Source organism: Oncorhynchus clarkii, chromosome 12, assembly GCF_045791955.1.
Source record: "Oncorhynchus clarkii lewisi isolate Uvic-CL-2024 chromosome 12, UVic_Ocla_1.0, whole genome shotgun sequence".
In the NCBI taxonomy this organism is placed as follows: Eukaryota; Metazoa; Chordata; class Actinopteri; order Salmoniformes; family Salmonidae; genus Oncorhynchus; species Oncorhynchus clarkii.
Genome location: NC_092158.1, coordinates 75241628 through 75262560, shown reverse-complemented (window position 1 = coordinate 75262560; position 20933 = coordinate 75241628). Strand labels below are relative to the sequence as shown.

The following is a 20933-nucleotide window of genomic DNA, read 5'->3' as shown; positions in this document are numbered from 1 at the left end:
ATCTTTCCCTTCGATCCTGACTAGTCTTCTCGTCCCTGCCGCTGAAAAACATCTCACAGCATGATGCTGCCACCACCATGCTTCACCGTAGGGAAGGTGCTAGGTTTGTCCAGACTTGATGCTTCGTATTCAGGACAAATAGCTCAATCTTGGTTTCATCAGACCAGAGAATCTTGTTTCTCATGGTCTGAGAGTCTTTTAGAGGCCTTTTCTCCTCCTTTTCCCGAGGAGTGGCTTCCGTCTGTCCACTACCATAAAGGCCTGATTGGTGGAGTGCTGCAGAGATGGTTGTCCTTCCGGAAGGTTCTCCCATCTCCACGGAGGAAATCTGGAGCTCTTTCAGAGTCACCATCAGGTTCTTAATCACCTCCCTGACCAACGCCCTTCTCCCCCAATTGCTCAGTTTGGCTGGGTGACAAGCTCTGGGAAGAGTATTGGTGATTCCAAACTTCTTCCATTTAAGAATGGTGCAGGCCACTGTGTTCTTGGGGATCTTCAATGCTGCAGACATTTTGGTACCCTTCCCCAGATCTGTGCCTCGACACAATCCTTTCTCAGAGGTCTACAGACAATTCCTTCGATCTCATGGATTGTTTTTTTCTCTGACATGCACTATCAACTGTGGGACCTTATATAGACAGGTGTGTGCCTTTCCATATCATGTCCAATCAATTGAATTTACCACAGGTGGACTCCAATCAAGTTGTAGAAACATCTCAAGGATGATCAATGGAAACAGGATGCACCTGAGCTCAATTTCAAGTCTCATAGCAAAGGGTCTGTCTACTTATGTAAATAAGTTATTTCTGTTTTTTAAACTTGCAAATACTTCTAAAAACATGTTTCCACTTTTTCATTATGGAGTATTGTGTGTAGATTGTTGAGAGGGAAAAACGTATTTAATATATTTAGAATAAGGCTGTAATGTAACAAAATCTGGAAAAAGTCAAGGGGTCTGAATACTTTCCAAATGCACTATAGAACCCATTCCACCGAGGGTTCTACATGGCACCCAAAAGGGTTCTACCTGGAACCAAAAAGGGTTATCCTATGGGAACAGCCGAATAACCCTTTTGGAACCCTTTTTTTAAAGAGTGTACCTATATCCTGACCATATATTTTCAGCCTTACGTTTTTAGCCTTCCTCCTAGAATATACCATAAACCCGGACTTGGCCACAGACATTCTAAACCCTCATGTTAGATACCAATCTTCCACTACTCCCACAACTTCCTGTAACTTCCTCATCACATATTTCACATTCCCACCTCTCTTCCACACAGCCCAATCATCGGCATACAAGGCCACACCCACTCCCTGTCTCAGCTCCTTAAATATGCCATCTATCATCAGGGTGAACAACACCAGACTAACCACACTTCCCTGAGGAGTACCATTGTCCACTTCAAACCCCATTGACAATTCTGACCCCACCCTCACCCGTATGACTCAATCGAACAGTGTTAGTCCATGATCCAGTTATACAGATGTCCCTCAATGCCCAATGCACGCAACTTGATCAACAACCCTTCCCTCCACATGGTATCATAAGCTTTCTCAATGTCAAAATACACAACACTCATCACCTCTTTAAGGTGATGAGTGTTCAGGGCATCCATGGCAGACCGCCCTCTCCTGAACCCACTCTGTGCTACGCTCATCAAACCCTTAACTTCCAAGAAATACATCATCCTACTCACTATGATCTTTTCCATTATTAACACATGTTGGATGACAGCGCAGTAGGCCTATAACTGCCCGCACAAGCGGGATCTTTACCTGGTTTTACAAAGGGCAACACCAGCTCACGTTTCCACCCAGCAGGTATCACCCCAGTCCGCCACACCTTATTATACAACCCTAACACTGCTTCCAACACACTGTCTGGTGCATGCTTAAACATCACATAACACACCCTATCTTCAGGAGCAGTCTGCCCACAGCCCTCCCAACAGCCTTGGCATCTCAAACATCCATAGCTGCTCCCGACTCCCCTTTTCTCTGTAAGACATGGCCATGCTCTTTAACTTTTCCCTACGTCTCCTCATACTCTCATCACACAGGTGCTCACATCTATGAACCGCTGCAAACACCTCCTAGACATTTACCTTTTCTTCACTTGATACAGCTGTGACGTTTCCTTCTACCAACACTGGAATTTCAGCAGTTTAACCCTTCCCAATTATTTTTTAATTTTTCTTCCAAACCTCACCAATTTTGGCCCCGATACCAATAGTGGAGCAAAATTCACACCATGCCTCCCCTTTCACTGTCTTAATCATTCTTCTGGCCATCGCTCTCTTTCTTTGATACTTCATGATACACACTGGAACAGTCACATCGGCAGCTGATATAATTACAGACATTACTGCCTCGGTGCACTCCTTCACAGACCCCTCCATTGATCACGTTTGTCCCACACGGTCACACAGGTACTAACATCTTCCAGTTAGCTTTCTCAAAGCACCACCTTATGTTATTTTTTTATTTTTACCCGGTAAGTTGACTGAGAATACATTCTCATTTACAGCAACAACCTGGGGAATAGTTACGAGAGAGGAGGGGGGATGAATGAGCCAATTGTAAGCTGGGGATGATTAGGTGACCATGATGGTATGAGAGCCAGATTGTGAATTTAGCCAAGACACCAGTGTTAACACATCTACTCTTACGATAAATGCCATGAGATCTTTTAGTGACCACAGAGAGTCAGGACAGCCATTTAACGTCCCATCCGAAAGACAGCACCATTCACAAGGCAATGGCCTTGAGGCATTGGGATATTTGTTGAGACCAGAGGAAAGGGTGCCTCCTACTGGCCCTCCAACACCACTTCCCGCACGCGCACACGCACGCATGCACACACACACACACGGAAAACGATAACTCCCTACCGTGGTTTCTCTCATCACTTCCCATTCATTCACACCTCCCTGCCACCGCTGCAGATACCAATGCCAAGTCCGAGCATTGACTCTCACCACATTGATTCTCGTCTCCCTCCCGTCGATAACACACACTAATCCCCTGTTATCCATACATTGTTCAAATGTACTCCCATTGTCGTCTTCATTATGGTTATTAAAATCACACCATATTAGCTTCTACCCCTACAGGTCCTATCAATCCCTTTAACTTTGCTAACCAGAGAGGTTTGCAGGGGTTATAGAAGTGAACTATTACAATATTACCCCTATTCCTGCATACAGTTGAAGTCGGAAGTTTACATGCATCTTAGCCAAATACATTTAAACTCAGTTTCACAATATCTGACATTTAATCCTAGTAAAAAGTTAGGATCATGATAAAATAATTCCACTCTGAACCCTTATAACTGTGTGAAATTGATTAGAATCATAAAATTATAATCTGATGATGTGTGTAGTTTTAGTCAGAATTAGGTTAAGCAATGTATCTGTATAGTGGAAAAACACAGACTGTCTGAGCAAGGCATAGTTTAGGATTTGAACTTGCGTGTGTGTGCCTAGTAAAATACCGAAGAACAATTAAAACGGTGTTTGAACTGACCTGGCTAGGCCTCTGAGAGACTTGGGAGAGGACAGGGAGTACTTCTCAAGGTCTCCCTAATCTCGGGGGAATGGAACTGTCGGTTAGGTAGTGATACACAGTGGTGAGAACTATGGAGAAGGATAAAACTCACCTACTGTTTGTGTGTATGTATGTGCATAGGATACCTACTGTTTGTGTGGAAGTACGTGCGCAGCTATAAAATGGATGTTTTTGTATTCTTGACTTTAGAACGTTCTCTGAATAAACGGTACTATCTTTTTGCATAAGCTGAGTCTTTGACTAATTATTATTAAACCCATAGTCTTACAGATCTCAGGATTGGTCAGAGCTATTGACTGATAGTTATTATCATTAGGATTGAAAACTCTCGTGACAGATCACCACTTTATTTTAAGAATGTGAAATGTCAGAATACTAGTCGAGAGAATGATTTATTTCAGCTTTTATTTCTTTCATCACATTCCCAGTGGGTCAGAAGTTTACATAAACGCAATTAGTATTTGGTAGCATTGCCTTTAAATTGTTTAACTTGGGTCAAACGTTTCAGGTAGCCTTCTACAAGCTTCCCATAATAAGTTGGGTGAATTTTGGCCCATTACTACTGACAGAGCTGGTGTAAATGAGTCAGGTTTCTAGGCCTCCTTGCTCGCATACGCTTTTTCAGTTCAGCCCACAAATTTTCTATGAGGTTAGGGCTTTGTGATGGCCACTCCAATACCTTGCATTTGTTGTCCTTGAGCCATTTTGCCACAACTTTGAAAGTATGCTTGGGGTCATTGTCCATTTGGAAGACGCATTTGCAACCAAGCTATAACTTCCTGACTGATGTCTTGAGATGTTGCTTCAATATATTCACATAATTTTCCTTCCACATGATGCCATCTGTTTTGTGAAGTGTACCAGTCCCTCCTGCAGCAAAGCACCCCCACAACATGATGCTGCCACCCCCGTGCTTCACGGTTGGGATGGTGTTCTTCGGCTTGCAAGCCTCCTCCTTTTTTCTACAAACATAACGATGGTCATTATGGCCAAACAGTTCTATTTTTGTTTCATCAGACTAGAGGACATTTCTCCAAAAGGTACAATCTTTGTCCCCATGTGCAGTTGAAAACCATAGTCTGGCTTTTTTTATGGCGGTTTTGGAGCAGTGGCTTCTTCCTTGCTGAGCAGCCTTTCAGGTTATGTCGATATAGGACTAATTTTACTGTGGATATAGATACTTTTGTACCTGTTTCCTCCAGCATCTTCACAAGGTCCTTTGCTGTTGTTCTGGGATTGATTTGCACTTTTCGCACCAAAGTACGTTCATCTCTAAGAGACAGAACTCGTCTCCTTCCTGAGTGGTATGACGGCTGTGTGGTCCCATGGTGTTTATACTTGCAAACTATTGTTTGTACAGATGAACATGGTACCTTCAGGCGTTTAGAAATTTCTCCCAAGGATGAACCAGACTTGTGGAGGTCTACAATGTTGTTTCTGAGGTCTTGGCTGATTTCTTTAGATTTTCCCATGATGTCAAGCAAAGAGGCACTAAGTTTGAAGGTAGGCCTTGAAATACATCCACAGGTACACCTCCAATTGACTCAAATGATGTCAATTAGCCTATCAGAAGCGTCTAAAGCCATGACATGATTTTTCTGGAATTTTCCAAGCTGTTAAAAGGCACAGTCAATTTAGTGTATGTAAACTGCTGACCCACTGGAATTGTGATACAGTGAATTAATTATAAATTCAATAATCTGTCTGTAAACAATTGTTGGAAAAATGAATTGTATCATGCATAAAGTCCTAACAGACTTGCCAAAACTAGAGTTTTAATGACAAAGTGTATGTAAACTTCCGACTTCAACTTTATTTCTATTCCTCCTACACATTCCAATTCCTGTATCTCCAATACTCTGTATGCCATCCTCTCTTTAACGAATGTAGCACAACCCCCACCCGCCCCACCACTCTGTCACACCTAAGAATCAAATCAATCAAATCAAATTTATTTATATAACCCTTCGTACATCAGCTGATATCTCAAAGTGCTGTACAGAAACCCAGCCTAAAACCCCAAACAGCAAGCAATGCAGGTGTAGAAGCACGGTGGCTAGGAAAAACTCCCTAGAAAGGCCAAAACCTAGGAAGAAACCTAGAGAGGAACCAGGCTATGTGGGGTGGCCAGTCCTCTTCTGGCTGTGCCGGGTGGAGATTATAACAAAACATGGTCAAGATGTTCAAATGTTCATAGATTTGAGAACCGAGTCCCGGAATCACCAGCCCAATCTCCTAAACCAACGATTTAAAACTTATGTAAATTGCCGACGAAGAACTACAACTCCCAGTAGAGCAGCCATAGTTTGCAAAATGACATGACCCAGTTAGGTCATCGGGCTAGCTCGGTCGTCGGTATGTGACTGTTCACTTTGCTTTAAACAGTGTTTACTTCCTAAACTTATCCCTATAGAATCTTACATTAAAACGAATGAATGGATTGTATTGGCAGGGCTACTCTTCAATGATGTCTACTCTGCTTCAAAGTTTGCTGTGGAGCGGTTCTGTGAGAGTCTAGCAGTACAAGCCATGAAGTTCAGTGTGAAGTGAGTCTACATTTAAGGAGATCCAGCCACATCACTTCAGATGAGTCATACATCAGTAACTAAACCAACATTCAGCAGTAAAAAGACTTTGCCCTAATCCCCCGACAGTGAACCCGCAGGTTATGTTTTCATGTAGATGATTAGCCTGAGATAGGGAATAGCTGATCGCACATGCATGTGCAAGCAGGAGGATTCCCTCAGTTAAACAGTGGTCTTTTATCTCTCCCTGCTCTGTCCTTCTCCCTGCTCTGTCCTTCTCCCCGCTCTGTCCATCTGTCCATCTCCATGCTCTGTCCATCTGTCCTTCTCCCTGCTCTGTCCATCTGTCCTTCTCCCGGCTCTGTCCATCTGTCCTTCTCCCTGCTCTGTCCATCTGTCCCTCTCCCTGCTCTGTCCATCTGTCCTTCTCCCTGCTCTGTCCATCTGTCCTTCTCCCGGCTCTGTCCATCTGTCCTTCTCCCTGCTCTGTCCATCTGTCCTTCTCCCTGCTCTGTCCATCTGTCCTTCTCCCTGCTCTGTCCATCTGTCCCTCTCCCTGCTCTGTCCATCTGTCCCTCTCCTTGCTCTGTCCATCTGTTTTTCTCCCTGCTCTGTCCATCTGTCCTTCCACTCTGAGGATGACTCTAGTGGAGCCTGGTCCGGTGGGGACAGAATTTGAGAGGAAGGTGTACGAGGACGCTGAGAAGATGGACCTCGCGGGGGCAGACGAGGAGACTGCTAGGATCTTCCGTGAGATCTACCTGCCCTACTCTAGGAAGGTGTTCAACTCTCTCACACAGACACCCGAGGAAATAGCAGAGGTAACACTCTGTTATGTCACTATCTTATATTTTGTGACTACTATCCTAGTATTATTTGGTATGCAGTCTCAACATCTCATCCTTTGGTGGCTAAATGGGACTAATCGCTCTACTCTACTCTCTTGCAGCAAACACTTCAACTGATGACAGCGAAGGAGCCTCCGTTTCGCCACCAGACCAACCGTGTGTACATGCCCATGACTGCCCTGAAGCACGCAGACCCTACCGGTCGTCTACCCCTGGACACCTTTTATAAGCTGCTATTCAAGCACGACAGTCTATTCACTGCCAGTCTGGGGCTGCTGCGCATGTTGCAGAAGAGGACGGGGAAGAGCTCCAATTGAGCAGAAGGTGGAGAGACAGAGTGATTAACCTAGTGAGGAGAGATAGGGGGATAGAGAGAGCAGAAGGTTGGAGAGACAGAGTGATTAACCTAGTGAGGAGAGATAGGGGGATAGAGAGAGCAGAAGGTTGGAGAGACAGAGTGATTAACCTAGTGAGGAGCGATAGGGGGATAGAGAGAGCAGAAGGTTGGAGAGACAGAGTGAATAACCTAGTGAGGAGAGATAGGGGGAAAGAGAGAGCTCAAGGTTGGTGAGACAGAGTGAATAACCTAGTGAGGAGCGATAGGGGGAAAGAGAGAGCTGAAGGTTGGAGAGACAGAGTGAATAACCTAGTGAGGAGCGATAGGGGGAAAGAGAGAGCTGAAGGTTGGTGAGACAGAGTGAATAACCTAGTGAGGAGAGATAGGGGGATAGAGAGAGCAGAAGGTTGGAGAGACAGAGTGAATAACCTAGTGAGGAGAGATAGGGGGAAAGAGAGAGCTGAAGGTTGGTGAGACAGAGTGAATAACCTAGTGAGGAGAGATAGGGGGATAGAGAGAGCAGAAGGTTGGAGAGACAGAGTGAATAACATAGTGAGGAGAGATAGGGGGAAAGAGAGAGCTGAAGGTTGGTGAGACAGAGTGAATAACCTAGTGAGGAGAGATAGGGGGAAAGAGAGAGCAGAAGGTTGGAGAGACAGAGTGAATAACCTAGTGAGGAGAGATAGGGGGATAGAGAGAGCAGAAGGTTGGAGAGACAGAGTGAATAACCTAGTGAGGAGAGATAGGGGGATAGAGAGAGCAGAAGGTTGGAGAGACAGAGTGAATAACCTAGTGAGGAGAGATAGGGGGATAGAGAGAGCAGAAGGCATGAGTCATTGAGTGACTCCAGTCTGCAGTGGACAAGCCCCCTTCTCTTCTCTGCTAGTCACCCCCCCCCCCCCCCCCCACACACCTTTATTTAACCAGGTAGGCTAGTTGAGAACAAGTTCTCATTTGCAACTGTGACCTGGCCAAGATAAAGCGTAGCAATTTGACACATACACCAACACAGAGTTACACATGGAATAAACAAAACATACAGTCAATAATACAGTAGAACAAAAGAAAACAAAAAGTCTATATACAGTGAGTGCAAATGAGGTAAGTTAAGGAAATAAATAGGCCATGGTGGCGAAGTAATTACAATATAGCAATTAAACACTGGAATGGTAGATCGGCAGAAGATGAATGTGCAGGTAGAGATACTGGGGTGCAAAGGAGCAAAATAAATAAATAAATACCAGTATGGGGATGAGGTAGGTAGATAGATGGGCTGTTTACAGATAGGCTAAGTACAGGTGCAGTGATCTGTAAACTGCTCTGACAGCTGGTGCTTAAAGCTAGTGAGGGAGATGTGAGTCTCCAGCTTCAGAGATTTTTGCAATTCGTTCCAGTCATGGGCAGCAGAGAACTGGAAGGAAAGACGACCAAAGGAGGAATTGGCTTTGGGGGTGACCAGTGAGATATACCTGCTGGAGCGCGTGCTACGAGTGGGTGCTGCTATGGTGACCAGTGAACTGAGATAAGGCTGGGCTTTACCTAGCGAAGACTTGTAGATAACCTGTAGCCAGTGGGTTTGGCGACGAGTATGAAGCGAGGGCCAACCAACGAGAGCGTACAGGTCGCAATGGTGGGTAGTGTATGGGGCTTTGGTGACAAAACGGATTGCACTGTGATAGACTGCATCCATTTTGTTGAGTAGAGTGTTGGGGGCTATTTTATAGATGACATCACCGAAGTCGAGGATTGGTAGGATGATCAGTTTTACGAGGGTATGTTTGGCAGCATGAGTGAAGGATGCTTTGTTGCGATATAGGAAGCAGATTCTAGATTGAATTTTGGATTGGAAATGCTTAATGTGAGTCTGGAAGGAGAGTTTACAGTCTAACCAGACACCCAGGTATTTGTAGTTGTCCACGTATTCTAAGTCAGAGCCGTCCAGAGTAGTGATGCTGGACGGGCGAGCAGGTGCGGGCAGTGATCGGTTGAATAGCATGCATTTAGTTTTACTTGCGTTTAAGAGCAGTTGGAGGCCACGGAAGGAGAGTTGTTTGGCATTGAAGCTCGTCTGGAGGTTAGTTAACACAGTGTCCAAGGAGGGGCCAGAAGTATACAGAATGGTGTCGTCTGCGTAGAGGTGGATCAGAGAATCACCAGCAGCAAGATCAACATCATTGATGTATACAGAGAAGAGAGTGTTTGTGTATAGACACAACAAAAGAGTACTGTTGAGACCTTCCTGATAAATCCTTAGTAAAAGACCCACGCCTCAGACCAGAAACCTTCCTTATGAACATTCATAACCACTTCTTAAACTATCAATGACTGTGCTCAACAAAGATGAGACTGAGATGAGACAAGTTAAGGACTGATGTTTGTGGGCCTCTAATCAAACCTGGTAACCTAGCCGTACGAACTAAGGGCTCAGTGTGTCTCAGACCAATCTGGACTCCTTCAACTGTTCCTCCAGCTTTTAGAGGATATTAGTGTGTTACTACTGTATTTTAACAGTGTAATGAAGGTTTACGGTAAGACTGGCAACACTTCAATAAAACGAGACAAAGCTTTTTTTCCCTTCAATTTATTAGCTTTAAAATGTTTCAACTTCAGTGGCTTTCCAAATATTTTCATAATTTGAAAGGTAATATTTGAATGCAAAGTGTGAGAGGTTCTGAACTTATACCACAGGCCTTATCTTCATTTCAATGGCGTTTAAAGAGTATTTATAACCTTTCCAATACATCCAGTTGATACCAATACCATAGATTGAGTCGCCCCACAGATATACCCCGTTGGGATTGATACTGTGGCATTCTCCATACCACCATCCTCCTAGATGTGATTTAGCACCGTTTGAAGCGTGAGTGCCCTGGTCTTTGTCGAAGATGGAGAACTTCTGCCCATTGTGTTCATCCATAGATTTTCCTGAAATGCAGAAGGGATTGTTCCGCATTTCCATTTACAGTATAACTTTCTTCAGACTGTATCGACCAAGTAGTCCTTTCAGATTTGTAATACTGTTGTTTCACGGGAAAGGAGGAGAAATGTAAATGTTCTTTAGGCTCCATCTTTGAAGCCACTTAAATGCAGCTTGTATCCTTCATGCTCTTAGTGGACAGAGAAGGAGGAGTACTGCACGTGGGCTTTAGCCCCTTCAAAGTCCTCCGGGTCCACCTTCAACTCATACTTCTTCCTCTGAGTGAGGAGATGGGTGTTTTCTAGGCCTGAGGGAGAGCACAAGGTGTTGGTGGAGAACATAACACAAGGTGAGTACTAAAGATAGTAATAATAGACATGAATAGACATTTAATGCATTTCGTATCTCAGCATAGACATTTCAAATGTGTCCAGTGAGTCATGCTCTTACCTAACCAGTACTCTCCAGATGACTGCCCAAACCCACTCCTGTATTGGTCCCATCCATGGTAAAAGTTCACTGTCCCATCCTTTCTCTCCTGGATCACCTGGAATAGAGGGGCATTTTGAGATTTTCCACAGAAATATGAGATGTTCCACAGAAGGGGAATTTTTATCCATCTCTCCTGGTTGATAACATTCTCTACTTCAAAGGATAATTGAGCAAACAACAACATGGATTGAGCCCTGAGGTAGTGGTAGTGAAACAAACTGTGATGAAGCTCAAAAGACTATAAACAAAAGGTCTAGTCACTGTACACACGGTCCATTTCCCCCCCTCAGGTTGGTCCTCACAGCTTGTTCCTGCAGGGTAGATGGTGTACACATGGTCCATTTCCCCCCCTCAGGTTGGTCCTCACAGCTTGTTCCTGCAGGGTAGATGGTGTACACACGGTCCATTTCCCCCCCTCAGGTTGGTCCTCACAGCTTGTTCCTGCAGGGTAGATGGTGTACACATGGTCCATTTCCCCCCCTCAGGTTGGTCCTCACAGCTTGATCCTGCAGGGTAGATGGTGTACACATGGTCCATTTCCCCCCCTCAGGTTGGTCCTCACAGCTTGTTCCTGCAGGGTAGATGGTGTACACATGGTCCATTTCCCCCCCTCAGGTTGGTCCACACAGCTTGTTCCTGCAGGGTAGATGGTGTACACACTGTCCATTTCCCCCCCTCGGGTTGGTCCTCACAGCTTGTTCCTGCAGGGTAGATGGTGTACACACTGTCCATTTCCCCCCCTCGGGTTGGTCCTCACAGCTTGTTCCTGCAGGGTAGATGGTGTACACATGGTCCATTTCCCCCCTCAAGTTGGTCCTCACAGCTTGTTCCTGCAGGGTAGATGGTGTACACACGGTCCATTTCCCCCCCTCAGGTTGGTCCTCACAGTTTGTTCCGGCAGGGTAGATGGTGTACACACGGTCCATTTCCCCCCCTCAGGTTGGTCCTCACAGCTTGTTCCTGCAGGGTAGATGGTGTACACACTGTCCATTTCCCCCCTCAGGTTGGTCCTCACAGCTTGTTCCTGCAGGGTAGATGGTGTACACACGGTCCATTTCCCCCCCTCAGGTTGGTCCTCACAGCTTGTTCCTGCAGGGTAGATGGTGTACACACAGTCCATTTCCCCCCCCTCAGGTTGGTCCTCACAGCTTGTTCCTGCAGGGTAGATGGTGTACACACCACTGTGTCCAAAGCCCCTTCTATACACATCAACACAATACACTGGCATGATATCATATGGTAGAGTATTGATTGCCACTGGGAGTAGTAGAATGAGCACATCCAAAGCCTGCAATAAATGTCAACTTTAACTTAAAGACATTATTATAGAATAATAAATCCCCACCCCCTATTCAAGGTAAACAATCTCACCTTCATTATTTCTCTGATAGGATAAAATGACCTTAGGGAAGTTGTCCAAAGTTGTGATCCTTCCTCGCTTCGAGAGTAACGTTGAAATGGAGGATAATTATGAATAGCAAGGTCTTTGGAAGTTCAGGTTTATACCATTTAAAGAACATGCCTGTCCCTTGTAGACTCATTTACTTTTGTGCAATTGTGACAGAGTGGAAATCCACTGCAAATGTGACAAGAGTGGAAATTCCACCCGGCATGGGCACGAACTCACAACTCTCAGCGCCGTAACAACGTACTCAAGAGGTACTGTCAATACTACCCACCCAGAAATGCTAAGGCATTTCTAAACCCAGGGAGACAGTACTTCTAGGTCTCAGGAAGGCTGTAAAGGCCACTAAAACGGCAATCAACATCATATTCTACATTTGAAACGATTTGCTCTATTCACATGCAATACTTAATAATTAGTACATTATTATAAGTCAAATATAAATGTGTGAAAATACGATGAATGCAAAAAGATACACAGAAATGTAGTTCCCTATAGTTTTTATTAGAAGTGACTTATTTTACAACTTTTGTCTGTAGAAAGAAACATTGTGGAACAGTTTTTTTTATGTACAATGATTTTTAAACTACTTTTAAACAAGTATAGGAATTAATAATAATGATAGAAAATATCTATGACTTCTAATAATACAAGACCAATAAAATATCAGTCACATCCTCAATTTTCACAATAATCCTAAAAGGAAGTACATTTTCTTTTTGTCCTTTTTAGTACATAATCATTTTTTAGAAACACAAGATGCATCATAAACAAGTAGATCTACACAGGACAAACATTATTTACAGACAGAAGTTGGGATATTGGAAATGTACAGACAGAGCATAGTAGTGTCGCCAGGAAAGGAAATCAAAGGACAACAAATAAACACTTCACTAAATGAACCCTGAACTGGAATCTGAACCTAGTATCAGTCCAACCCAGAAACCTCCCAGGTCTGACTGTACTGTAGTAGCTGGTTATAGTGAACAGACTTGGACCAGTGAAGGAAACATAGTAATGAAATCGAACAGGGGAGGAGGATCTGATTGGCTTTCCCAGTAGTAAGTATCCTATCCAGGGAGCAGCAGTGGTCTTGTGAGGGTTAGTTGGATCCCTGGGGAGTGACATCCATAGTAAAGAGCTACAGTAGGGGGGTGCAGCACTACATAGTAGTGTTCTCTCCTTCTACGTCTTCTAACAAGTCATATGTAACTGTCCTCTCCGTGGCTAGTGGGGTGCAAGCTGCTAAAGATGCAGGGGAACGCTCCTCTGCATGCTGTAGTATAGCACCCCCCTGAGGAGTGACAGAGCACAAACAGTCCCAACCCACCAGCCAGGCCCTCAGACTGACTGACTGACTGACTACGACTGGAGCGCACCAGAGTTAGAATCAGTCCACAGTCTTATCCGTAACTGAACCGCAGGAGAACATACCAACACCTCCATTACCAATGGAACCGCAAGAGAATGTGCTTCTATTGGACAACGCGACATCTAGCCTGAGTCCCAGATCTATGTGTGCGGTCTTACACGCATAACAATGACAGCAACGGAGTCGGCAAGAGAGCACAAATAGATGTGGGACTCAGGCTACACAAAAACAGGACCAGGGGTCAAAGAACTAGAATAGAAGCAGTCAAAAACATGCTATCACACTGACAGGCAACATGCAAGGAATGTGTGCAGGGGAGTGGTAAAGGAATAGCAGCTGATAAACATAGCTTAGTACACCGAGAAGATGTTCAAAAAAGTAACCAAGGTGTCAACACATATACAGTATGTAAAAAAACAAACACATAACTGAGTTAAAACCAAAACTAAAGGGCAGTGACAGGCTGATTTTAGAATTGGCATAATAATGCCCTCATCTGAATGAATGTTCAGAATGAGTGAAAACAAGCTGCATGACTGAAGTAGTAATGGCAGACTGGGGGGGGCAAGCCCTGTAGACCAGGACCAATGAGACTAATGACTAGGATGACTCGAGCCATGCCTGGGACTGACACGCAGACGGCCTGGGACTGACGCGCAGACGGCCTGGGACTGACATGCAGACGGCCTGGGACTGACACGCAGACGGCCTGGGACTGACACGCAGACGGCCTGGGGCTGACACGCAGACGGCCTGGGACTGACATGCAGACGGCCTGGGACTGACACGCAGACGGCCTGGGACTGACACGCAGACGGCCTGGGACTGACACGCAGACGGCCTGGGACTGACACGCAGACGGCCTGGGACTGACACGCAGACGGCCTGGGACTGACATGCAGACGGCCTGGGACTGACACGCAGACGGCCCTGGGGCCTGGGACACATGCAGACGGCCTGGGGCTGACACGCAGACGGCCTGGGACTGACACGCAGACGGCCTGACATGCAGACGGCCTGACACATGCAGACGGCCTGGACTGACATGCAGACACGCAGACGGCCTGGGGCTGACACACAGACGGCCTGGGGCTGACACACAGACGGCCTGGGACTGACACGCAGACGGCTGGGGCTGGCAGACGGCCTGGGGCTGACACGCAGACGGCCTGGGGCTGACACGCAGACGGCCTGGGGCTGACAGACGGCCTGGCAGACGGCCTGGGGCTGACACGCAGACGGCCTGGGACTGACACGCAGACGGCCCTGACACGCAGACGGCCTGGGGCTGACACGCAGACGGCCTGGGACTGACACGCAGACGGCCTGGGGCTGACACACAGACGGCCTGGGACTGACACGCAGACGGCCTGGGACTGACACGCAGACGGCCTGGGACTGACACGCAGACGGCCTGGGGCTGACACGCAGACGGCCTGGGGCTGACACGCAGACGGCCTGGGGGGAGAACGTGTCTTAAGTCAATGGGAAGTTGAAACTTGAACACGTCACTGTTTCTGTTTAGTTGTCTGTCTGACTGAACACTGGCCAATGTACGGACTGTAATGAATGTTTAAATGCCTTCCTGGCTGTTGTGTGTGGATAAGCAGAGTGCCTCATTGCAGTGTCAGAACCCCACCTCACGATCACCCTCCCTCCCATCGCTTTGTCCCGTCAAGTGCTTCAGAGACGCCCATCATTCTACATTCTTACACATAATACTTCTACGGAATGTAGTCAGTCCTTTTTTCCTAGTTCGTCAAATCAGAACATAATATCACTAATGACAGCCAACTTAAAAGAGTACATATTTGTTCCCAAGCCAATCTGATCGTTTTACCTGTTGGCCTAAATAAATAACATCAGTCAAGAGAGGTGAGACCTCTTCCTCTTTCTATCTGAACCCCATGTTGATCTGCTTACAGAGTGTTAGACACCGGTGGTGTGCTGGGTGGAGAGAGACTGAATCACTAGTCGTTTTCCTTGTAACACCACTGGACTCAGGTGAGCCCAAGACATGTAACGGGTGAGTGTGAAACACTGTGTGAGAGGACAGGACAGAAAGAGGCTGAGAAAACACCTGAAAAGGCAGTTCTGAGAAACACAAAAAAACAATAAATAAAAATAAAGGAATTCCCTTCAACATTGTTGCTTTTTTCTTTCTTTTATCTACTTTTTTAAGAGTTTGTTAGTTTTTCAGGAGAGCATCCCTAAGTCTTTGAAATGAAAGACTTCGTTTTCTTCATATACTTTTTATAATAATAAAAAAACAAGTCCATCTGTGACAGAATAAGTCTTACTTCATTAAATTGTCTGATCTTTTATATCCAGACAACACATTTCCCTTTACTCTTTCTCTGCAAACAACACTAGCAGACGGTCCTCGTGATAAAACACAGTCAATCCAAATCCAATGGAAATCTTGGAACCAGGCTGACGCATAAACTCCAGACACACAGGCCTTTACAGCCAGTCGTCTCCTCTCTCCTCTCCCCCAGGCAGGTCTCTGTTAACCAGGTGCCTTGGGGGTTCATGCAAACACCTGCATCTTGCCGTTGGACTCCTGGACATGTGGGATCTGGGTTTGGGCAGGACCGGCCACCGCCGGGCTGGGGGTGGAGTCTGACCAATCAGACACACAGTGGGGGGAGGGGCTGGACCAGGGCTCGGGCGACTCTGGGGAGGGGGTCAGGTAGGGATGCTCGCTGGACAGGCGGAGATAATGCTTGGGAGTGGCATCCAGGGTGGAGGAGTAGCTGTGCTGGGAGGGCGGGGTGGGGTAGTCCTCCAAGCCTGCAGTGCTGCCACTGGCCTGGGGAGGAGGGGCCTGGGAGGCCTGTGGAGAGGTGGGCTGAGGGGCTGGCTGGGACTGAGGAGGCTGCTGCTGCTGCTGCTGGAAGAAGGTTGGAGGGGGCTGTGTCGTCTGGGGGGTGGATGGGGAGGAGGTGCCCATGCGGAGGCTCTGCTGGCTGGTCATGGAGTGGTTGTGGAGCTGCTGCTCTGCGATGGATGGCAGCTTGACGGGGCTGAGGGAGATGGGCGTGCTGGCAATGACAGGCGTGGGCTGCAGCATGGCCTGCTGGGCGCTGCGGTACAGGTGCTGCTGATGCTGCTGGTGCTGTTGCATCATGAGGCTGTTCTGCTGCTGCTGCATGGGGCTCTGAGGGTGCATGCCCGCCTGGCTGCTGTGGACCAGATTCACCACCTGTCCCCCGCACTGGGAGGAGGAGGGCATGCGGCTGTGCCAGTCGAAGGGCACGCTGACAGGGCTCACCAGGCCCATGTTGAGCCCCAGCTGGCCGGCGTTGAGCACGTAGCCGTGGGGGCCCTGGTTGACCTGGCTGGCCATGGACACGCGGCCCTGCATGGACATGCCTCCATCTCCCAGGTCGTTGAGCTGGGCCAGAGACACAGCGAAGGGGCCAGAGCCGTCCATCATGCTGCTGTGCACCATGGGAGTGCTGGGCACTGACATGGAGGAGTGGAAGAGCCCCGAGGAGGGCATGGCGACCGGGGAGCAGGGGTTGGTGATGTAGCCGGCGTTGTTGGCCCCTCCGCGGGGGGAGTCCAGGGAGTCGACGGGGGACAGGGTGACAGAGCTCTCCAGCAGGGCGCTCTGCATGTCCAGGGTCAGCTTCTTGTTGCGGGCCTTAGCTGAATCCTTCAGGTTCTGGGCATGCTGCCCTCCCAGACCTGAACCCTTTGCCCCGGGGCGGCGACTCTTCTTCCCCTGGGGGGTGTTCTTCAGGCCGGGCATGAAGGCACTGGGGGGGCACATGAGGGGGGACAGGGTGTGTCCCCCGGCCAGGTGGTGTGGGGCCCCTCCGTGGCCTTGGGGGCTCCTCACTGTGTTGTACTCATCCAGCAGCTGAACGATGTCATGGTGCATTCTCTCCTGGGCAATGTCCCGAGGCAGACGGTCCATATGGTCGGTTATCTCCCTGTTGGCGAAGTGGGCCAGGAGGACCTTGACCGCCTCACAACTACCCTCACGCGCCGCCAGGAAGAGAGGCGTCTCCTCCTAATATACAGAGAGAGAGAGAGAGAGATAGACATGTTGGCTCCTCAATATCTCTATATATTCCAGACTGTATGACTGTGGGGAGCTGACAGTTGTAGATATAGGTGGAGGGCTGTGTGTACCTTGAGGTCCTGCATGTCTTTGTTGGCTCCGTTCTTCAGCAGGGCCATGGTGGCCTCCACGTTGTTGACAGCAGCTGCCCAGTGCAGAGCAGATTTACCTGGGATGGGAGGAACACACACGGTTGTTACTCATCCTACCGCTTACCACGAAACACAGCATCACCATTCAACTGCATCAACTCTCTCTTCAACACACACACACTCACACACTAGTTTAGCCAATCACGTACCCAGTTCGTCGACAGCGTTGATGTCTGCGTGGCAGGTGATGAGTTCCTCCACCATGCCCTCTACGGCCAGGCGGGCAGCCAGGATCAGGGCGGTGGAGCCGTCGTACATACGAGAGTCCAGGTCTGTAGCCCGGGTTCGGATCAGAATCTAACCAGGACAGACAGGGAGAAATACCATGTCAGTCTGGCAGATGACACAACAGTCTACTCAGCAAGTGGGAAACCGTAAGCAGTAGCCAAGTCAAGTCTTACATGTGTAATGCTGCGTATAGAAAGACAGAGGAATACATTGAGTAGGTGTGAAGATATAACTTAAACATTAAGCATCTGAACAGTGTGTGTTTACCTGGAAGACCCCCTGGGCATCGGCGGCCACGGCGGCGTGTAGCGGCGTGCGCCCTGTGTTGTCCTGCGCGTTGGCGTCGGCCCCGGCGTCCAACAGCCGCTTGGCGGCGTCAGCGCGGGCGTAGCGGGCAGCCAGGTGAAGGGCGGTCTCTCCAGTGCGGTCCGTCTGGGCGGCCAATGTGGCACCCTGGTAGATGAGGTCAGAGATGATGTTGGCGGAACACTCCTCTGACTCCTCCTCCTCGGGGAGCTCGGGCTCCAGACCGCCTCCGCAGAACGACGCCAGCATCAGAGGGGTGAAACCGTCTGGAGGGGAGAAGGACGGGAGAGGCGAAGGGTCAGTCAATGTGTCAATCAAAACACAACGGACAGGAACAGATCCGAGATCAAACGTAGCAACTAACAATAAACACCGGGAATACGAATCAGGAGGAGCGGTTTTTAAAGGATATACTACAGCCTCAAGGATTCCAGTCCAGACACATACAACACTGCACATGACACAACAACGCTCCATGTGGTTCATTTCAATACTGACCAGGTCCTCGGACGTTGACGTCCATGCAGTCCTGGTCGAACTCTCCCTGGGGCGGGGTGAGGGCCATGGAGGGGGGCATGCGGATGTCTGCAGCCGCTAGGTGGTGCTGGGTCCACTGTCTACAGTCTACAGTGTCTTCACTGTCTGACAGGATACTGGGCTCCTCAACCTTCAGTCTCTTGGCCTCGGGGCAGTCTGTGTCGATCCACGAGTCACTGTGGTCGCCAAGCAGAGACTCCTCCACCGTCTTGGGCATGTATCTGGAGAGAGACCGGTAACACACAGTCACAATACCATAGTGGAGCAGATACATTGATTTGGAATCACCATAGGAGTGCTGTAAGTGAGGACACAACAGTGTGGTTACTCACTTCATGCCCAGTGCGTCCTGGCCTAAGGGTTCCCTGCGGTTCTTGTTGCTGCTGGGTTCCTTCTTGGGGAAGAAGCCCTCGGGGAACCACAGGGTGCTGTGTTCTCTCTTTCTGCGGCCGATCAGCACGCCCACCACCAGGATGACCAATAGGAACAGGGCTGCCACGCCCACCAGCATCAGCTTGCCCCACTCTGGCATGTCTACAGATTCTTGGATCTTCTCACCTACATGTTATTACAAGGACTTGTAAGGACTAGTATACGAGCTGTGGTTACAGTATTTGATGGAGAAATGACATATATATATATAAATGTTTGTAACGTTATTCTGTATCCTGGTATAGTGTCCGTGGGTTTCTACTCACCGCGGACTTCTTTGATGGGGTAGGGGAAGTGGAGCATCTCCACGGCTGACAGAGCTCCCAGGTAGTCTGCTGCACTGTCTGCCGATGGGAAACAGTCGTCAGACCGCTGGGAACACAGACGGTTGTCTATCTCCAGGTACACTATGGACCCAATCACCTCCTGGTGGGGCTGCAGCTCTCGTTTGAGGCGCGCCTCTCGGCGGGTGTAGGGTCGGATCATGGGCTCTCCGTTGTGGTCCAGGCGGAAGCGCAGGGTGGTTCTCAGGATGGCGCTGAGCTTCTGCAGGAAGGCAGGGGCCGTATTCACGAGTTCGTCCGGGGGTAGCAGGACCACCAGGACCAGCACCCCGTCAGCCAGGTTCTCTGGAACCTTCCCTGCACAGTCCAGACCGTCCCAGCCACACTCCTCTGAGTTACAGCCCTGGTCACAGCGGCCGTCAGCGTAGTGGTCGATGCAGTATGCCTCGTAGATGGGACTGGTGGAGACAGAGAGTTACAGAGATCAGCTTAGAGGGTCTAAGGTGAAAGAATGAGAGTCCAGAACAGAATGCTGGCGGTGGAGTACTTACTTGCAGATTTTCTCCTTGCTCTTGCAGTCAAAGTTGTCGTAGAGACAGTCGGCGTTGTTGCACGACTCGTCACACTGGCTGTTGTTGAAAACACGCCAGCAGCGCGGGTCGGTGCAGCGCGCCCACGGGTTCACCGCCAGCGAGCAGTCGCTCCCGTCCCAGCGGCAGGGGAATGTGTTGCACTCCTTGTCGCAGACACCGTCGTTGGCCTTGCCGTGGCAGTCGGCCAGGGGGCAGGCGGGCGGCAGAAGGGTCTCTATCAGCCTGGTGCTGCCCTGCTCGCAGCGCTTGCCCGTCCAGCCTTGGGCACACTGGCAGAGGAAGAAGGGGAAGCTGGTCTCCTCAGTGCAGATGCCTCCGTTGCGGCACGGCTGGGAGGAGCAGCCCTCGTTACTACGGTGCTGGCACTGGGGCCCGGCATAGCCTGTCAGGCAGGTACAGCGGGCGCCCCGCGTGGTCAGAGCACAACTACCTCCATTATAGCAAGACAACTCCCGACACAACATGCTCCTCTCACAGTTGTTCCCAGCATAGCCCTGAGGAGGGAGAACAATCACATACAACAGTGTGTCAGTGTGGGTAAGAAACAGATTTGGTCAACTACAGGACGTTAGCATTGTAATAAATCCAGGGGGCTTTGACATATGGTTCTAGGTTATGCTCTGTGAGCAGGGAAGTTCAGGGAGACAGAGATGGTTGTAGAAATATCAGCTGTTTCCACAGGCGGACTAGACACGGGGTAAAAGTGTGCCACAGTGACATGTTGATACTTACCAGCTGACAGGTACAGGCGTATCCAAGTGCTGAGGTGCTGGAGACAGAACAGGCCCCTCCGTTCTGACAGGGCTGAGACTCACACACACTGAACCTGCTCTGGCACCGCCGACCTGCACACAATAACACAC

The 20933-nt window shown here is 48.7% G+C and overlaps 3 protein-coding genes and 1 long non-coding RNA gene across 4 annotated transcripts in view; 1 reads left to right on the top strand and 3 right to left on the bottom strand.

Annotated features, from left to right (window-relative positions):
• The first annotated feature begins 5888 nt into the window (after positions 1-5888).
• On the top strand, positions 5889-7343 carry LOC139422537 (retinol dehydrogenase 8-like). The gene is made up of 5 exons (XM_071173694.1): positions 5889-5925; positions 6023-6116; positions 6733-6916; positions 7045-7267; positions 7327-7343. Exons 1-4 carry the CDS (start codon positions 5889-5891, stop codon positions 7258-7260), a joined length of 531 nt encoding a protein of 176 aa, XP_071029795.1. The 3' UTR covers positions 7261-7267; positions 7327-7343.
• Positions 7344-9915: 2572 nt separating this feature from the next.
• Positions 9916-12160, bottom strand: LOC139421304 (uncharacterized). Its single transcript, XR_011635608.1, has 3 exons — positions 12061-12160; positions 10648-10744; positions 9916-10504 (listed from the first exon to the last, which is right to left on the bottom strand). It is a non-coding gene; the product is annotated as an uncharacterized lncRNA (long non-coding RNA).
• Positions 12161-14066: 1906 nt separating this feature from the next.
• On the bottom strand, positions 14067-15128 carry LOC139422536 (keratin-associated protein 10-3-like). Its single transcript, XM_071173693.1, has 2 exons — positions 15111-15128; positions 14067-14924 (listed from the first exon to the last, which is right to left on the bottom strand). Exons 1-2 carry the CDS (start codon positions 15126-15128, stop codon positions 14067-14069), a joined length of 876 nt encoding a protein of 291 aa, XP_071029794.1.
• The window catches only part of LOC139421290 (neurogenic locus notch homolog protein 3-like), a 40064-nt gene continuing 33908 nt past the window's right edge, over positions 14778-20933 (bottom strand). Inside the window, exons 19-27 of the mRNA XM_071172023.1 lie at positions 20803-20915; positions 20029-20564; positions 19460-19935; positions 19094-19319; positions 18723-18982; positions 18186-18490; positions 17840-17987; positions 17610-17707; positions 14778-17487 (exon numbers count right to left, since the gene is read on the bottom strand). Coding sequence (XP_071028124.1) covers positions 15997-17487; positions 17610-17707; positions 17840-17987; positions 18186-18490; positions 18723-18982; positions 19094-19319; positions 19460-19935; positions 20029-20564; positions 20803-20915 — 3653 coding nt within the window. The 3' untranslated portion in view covers positions 14778-15996. The remainder of the gene's footprint in view (positions 17488-17609; positions 17708-17839; positions 17988-18185; positions 18491-18722; positions 18983-19093; positions 19320-19459; positions 19936-20028; positions 20565-20802; positions 20916-20933) is intronic.

Excerpts from the sequence above, each read along its gene's own strand:
- LOC139422537 (XM_071173694.1), top strand. The coding sequence starts at position 5,889 with ATGACCCAGTTAGGTCATCGGGCTAGCTCGGTCGTCG. Across the intron at positions 5,926-6,022 it reads TCGGGCTAGCTCGGTCGTCG|GGCTACTCTTCAATGATGTC; the intron begins GTATGTGACTGT and ends TTGTATTGGCAG. Across the intron at positions 6,117-6,732 it reads GCCATGAAGTTCAGTGTGAA|GATGACTCTAGTGGAGCCTG; the intron begins GTGAGTCTACAT and ends TTCCACTCTGAG.